This window comes from Poromitra crassiceps (assembly GCF_964638095.1).
Source record: "Poromitra crassiceps genome assembly, chromosome: 2".
NCBI lineage: Eukaryota > Metazoa > Chordata > Actinopteri > Beryciformes > Melamphaidae > Poromitra > Poromitra crassiceps.
In genome coordinates, this window is record NC_139624.1 from 61,234,084 (window position 1) to 61,239,083 (window position 5,000).

Here is a 5,000-nt window from a genome sequence, read left to right on the forward strand (position 1 = left end):
AGCTGCCATTCACTGAAATGAATGTGATCAGGAAAAGAGCGGAAGGTGCGTCAGACCGGATGTGACTGACTCTGGCAATAGCAGCAGAGGGTGGCCGCCTTAGGACACAGTGGGCCCTATCTTGGTACAGCCCACAGCCGATATCCGCTATACACCTGTTTGCGCATGCCTTAAGGCAGGCAAGATAACAGTCCGCCTTGCACATTTGTCCAGGTGTTATGGCGAGTTTTGCACCCCCGCCCGGCAGCAGCTAAACGCATCCCCACCTCACAGGAACATCATTGTAATGATTTATACAGAAACATAACTGTTTAAAAATTATATAATTGTTTGGGTAGACGTGACCTCCCTGTTTTTAAATTAAAACAGCCCCAAAATATTGTGGGGATGCAATACTCGTGGGGGAGCATAACTCGTCACAACAACGGGCACAAGCGCAGATTAGAGGCGTGCCAAATCATTTATGCACGGCGCAAACGGGATATGGGCGGCAGGGCCGTAGCTAGCTATGAGGACGGGGAGGTCCGGACCTCCCCTAATATTTCAGAGAAAATGAAAAAAAAAAAAAAAAAAAAAAAAAAAAAAAATTATAAAACAATCTGCATGGAAAAGCATGAAAAACACGGGATCGCTTTTATTTTGAAACGAAAGGCAGGTCAGGCAGGAAGTCATCTGACGCCGCGTCCGCGGTAACTTGATTCTGAGAGAGCAGCAGCATGGTGGTGAGTGATGACTGTCTGTCTGCCTGGCGAGATAATTGAAGGTGAGCGAGCTGCGAGACAGTGAGCGAGTGAACGACAGACAGTGAGTGACACTGACAGATTTTTTAGCAACAACCAAGAAAGTAAGTGTCTAGTCTGTCTCTTAAGTAATGTTACCTGTGTGACACGTTGGGATGCTACTGGCTAATCATGCATGATGCCAATTGCCAAGCTCCCGAAGTCAGGTATGCAGGTGGCTATATGCATGGTTTCAGTTTCATGACCCAATAAGTAACAAAAAGAGGTGGTGTAAAGTTAAAAACAACATAATATATTTTATTTTATTTTTCAATTGTTCCTATCAGGAATAAATAAATGTCCCTCTGTATGTTTTTTTTATTATCGATGATGACTTTGTGTGTTGTGTACGGCTTGGGTTGTGTACCTGTGTTTGTAGGTGTCATTTTGATATGAATTTGGCTAAAACAGTTTGTGTTTGTTAGTTACAATTATGTTGACAGGAGAGCTGAGCAGGTGGTGACATGAAAGAGAATATACTGAATAATGACATCACAACAGTATAATCCTAATGTTGATTTAAAATGATATATTACTCTAAATATGGCTTAAAAAGGGGAAAAAAAAAACTCAATTTTTTTTCGGCGGCGCCCTTACGGGCGCCGCCGAATCCGCCTCCCCTTGCTGGACCTCCCCTATTTCGGAACCCTGGCTACGGCCCTGATGGGCGGTGTTAACCACCAGAATTATTCACAGGTGTGCCCTGGCAATGCCTGGGCGTTGCATCAATCAAACCAGATTTCCGTCTTGCAGTCTCTGTTTACGTGAGGCATGCTGTAATTCTTCCCGTGTAATTTGGATAGGTGTAGGCCTATGCTTGCAGCGGGTAAACGGCGGAGACAAAAGAAAAGATTGGAGGATTTACAGTGGACTCAAGTAAAACTTGGTGAAACACTGAGCTGCCGCCGAGGACAGAGAGAGATGGAGAGAGCTTGTGACAGATCGGTTGTGATGCCAAAGACCCTCCAGGTTATAGCAGGTGAAGGTGAATAGCCTGCCCTATTGGTACAATTTTTCTCAATTCGTTTACCATAACCCCTCCTTGTGATGTGATAAAAGTTTCTCAGTGAATTATAGTTGATTGCCTCACAGAATAATCTGCTGGTTACCCAATTTTAGCAGCAGAATTTGATGTCCTGGCGTGGAACATCCGTGCGTAATGAGGTTTCTGCACTGTGCAGCGTGGAGATTATGGTGCGCGATCAAGTGCAGCGAGTGTTTTAGCACCTAAGAGGTGCTTTTCAAAGCTCTTAGCGCAAAGTAATTGTGCGCTGCTGACGATAGGATAATGCCATCTATCCCCACATTTTAGCGCTGAAACGCCTGCTTTGGCATGTGGCACGCCTATGCCCAGTACAATTATAACAGGCATGCGCTTGTGCCCGCCCCCAATTTGCATTGCGCATGGCGTTAAACGAGCGCAAACACTAAATTACCGCTTTTGCGAAGATAGGGCCCAGTGTCGTTAAACATGAAACTAATCAAATAGAAATAAAGAATATTGTAGGGTGTTGGTCTCATGTAAACCACATTTCTCTGACACTGTAAATCTAGTATCCTCATCTTTCCTGGTCTTTTCCTAAATCTTCTGCATGTAAATGCTAATCTACTTGCCTCCAAACCTGACTCAACCAGACAGCCATCGTGAACGGTCTCCTCGTCACCGCAGTCTGAAACAACATTTTTGTTTTAGCCCTTATTTATCCAGGGAAAGGTTTTCCGCTCTTTTCAGCACCACCCTGCTTCCCATTCATACAGGTCCACACTGGGAGCTTCCCAGTACAACCACACACCAAATCTGCTGGAGCAAGTTGGGGTTAACTGCCTCGCTCAATGTCACCTCAGTAGGAGTTGTTGAGGGCAATTGCAGACTGACACATGACCTCAAACAAACAAATCAAATCCAAGATGAAGGAAGAAATGAAAGCATATTGTGGGATCAGGGAACTCAAAACACATTTCAAAGAAAAAAGAGAATGTCTCTCAATCTGTTCCATGACAAACATCCTCCTCGGGCTGGAAATATTCTCCAGAATTTACTGTACCTCATTGGAGATCAAGGGGAATTCCACCCTAAAAATTGAATACACATATGTTAGTCTAATGAAAAATCCCCTTTGGTTTTTCTCCCTTGGTCTATCCAGTTAATTTTAGTGCCTCAAAACCTCTGTATAATTTCAGAAATACATGTGGAAAAAATAATCAGGAAAATAAGCATTTTTCTCCTCATTCCTAAATGCAGATGTGGGGTTGGTCTGACAACGGCAATATATATACATAACTAAATATATTCAGACTCTGGTATAAGTAGCTAGGTTTCTCTGACCAAAGGTCCGGTCAAATATGATGATCTGTAGTCTGCAGTTGGTATTGTCAGTCAAGGGTAAAATTACATGTCTGAATGTCTCTCCCTCTCTCTCTCTCTCTCTCTCTCTCTCTCTCTCTCTCTCTCTCTCTCTCTCTCTCTCTCTCTCTCTCTCTCTTGGTTTCTCTTCCTCTGACCTGAGCCAAAAGGGGAAAAGACCAGAAAAGAAAGAGAGAGAGCGACTTCATGGAGTGATTCAGTTGGTCCAGTGAGGGAGGTTGAGGAACAAGTTTAAAATCCCCCGATTGGGTGGGAAGACGTGAGCGAACTGTAGGAATGTAAAGCAGAAATGTACAGTCTTCGTTTGAACTCTCCCTCCCTTCACCTCCATCGCTATCTGTCCGCCTCTCCTCCCCTCCTCCCCCCTCTTCTCCCCTCCTCCCCCCTCCCCTCCCTTTCCCTCCCCTCCCCTCCTCTTCCTCCAGACGTCGGTGTTGGACCTGAAGGAGAAAGCGTCCTCTCTGGCCTCTTCGGCGCTGAAGAAGGACAACCGGCTGAAGAGTCTGGAGATCAGCCTGGAGCAGAAGAGAGAGGAGTGTGTCAAACTGGAGAACCAGCTCAAGAAGGTTAGCCAGTGGACAGTACAAAACTCACATAGACCACCTTAACCATCACAACTAAATGCCTAACCCTTACATTTACCCTTACTCTAACCTAAAGCCAATTCCTACCTGACCCTTAAAACCCAGTTTTAACTTTCAAACAGCCCTTTGAAGTTGTGTGTGAAAGTGAGGACCGGTCAAAATATCCTCACTTCAACTCTGCTCAATCAACAGCAGACACCAGCTGATCCAATTTAAAATCACTCACCGTCTTCATTATTCGAAGTCTAAGGGCGTTTTCACACATATTTGGGTCGAGCCAGGTGCTGCCGCAGCAGTGAAAAGTATACAATGTTTCAATTTTCAACGTTTCACATATGCTTTTTATCACCGTGCCCAGGCCGTCGTTCTACAGAGTGGAGCGTCATGTATCCATGCCAACCAGACGGAAGTAGACGCGTATAGCGTAATTCCACCCGGAAAGGAAGCCCGGATGTAAACAGAACTGAACGATTGATTGAAAAGTTTATTTCTATACATATACATTCTATATATGTAGAAATACAGCATTAGGACGAGCTGAAGTCGGTGCGCATTCACACATCACTTTAGGGTTGGGTTAGGGCGACGCAAGCCGCTCCGAAACCACCCTCTCCAGCTGGACCGAGAGCGAGTGAGTTACGTCGACTACGCGTTCGAGTGGCATGTTCACACTGACCCAGTCGCGCCGTGTTCGGCCCCAAAACTCAGTTAAGTCGACCTAAAACGTTCCAGTGTGAAAACGCCCTAAGTTGCACAAGATCTACCCCTCGGTCTCACCACTTTGTGATAGGTGTCAAGTGTTAGAGGGTACATTGTCCCATGCTTTTTGGTTTTGCCCTTTATTATCTACATTTTGGTCCAAAATATTTGATTGGTACTCCAAGGCCTATAAAGTAACCCTTCAGCCGGAGGCGGAACTTGCCATCTTCGGTTGCTCTGAATCTTCTCTGTTCCTTCCTACGGCTGTGCAGCAGTCTCTGATGCAGGGGATGGGCGTCGCCAAGAGACTCATCCTTTTTTTTGTGATACATTTTTTTTTCTTTCTTTCAGGGGAGCAAGACATTAACATCCATTATATAAGTATATGTAGATACATACATGTGTGGGCATGTAGACACACAGGCATATCATGCAGGTTTTACCTTGCTCTCCCCTCATAACCTCCCTGTGGCGACCCCCCCACCCCCGATCTCCTGAGACATTTACCTGTTAGTTTGATACAAAATATAAATCATCAAATATATACGGACTGTTACAGAAGCAGCATATTTA

At 45.0% G+C, this 5,000-nt stretch overlaps 1 protein-coding gene across 1 annotated transcript in view; it reads left to right on the forward strand.

Annotated features, from left to right (window-relative positions):
• LOC310772426 (ELKS/Rab6-interacting/CAST family member 1-like) overlaps positions 1-5,000 on the forward strand; it is a gene marked incomplete at both ends in the record, with an annotated part of 472,647 nt that overhangs the window by 149,458 nt on the left and 318,189 nt on the right. The window contains one exon of the mRNA XM_083632236.1: positions 3,570-3,710. Coding sequence (XP_083488362.1) covers positions 3,570-3,710 — 141 coding nt within the window. The remainder of the gene's footprint in view (positions 1-3,569; positions 3,711-5,000) is intronic.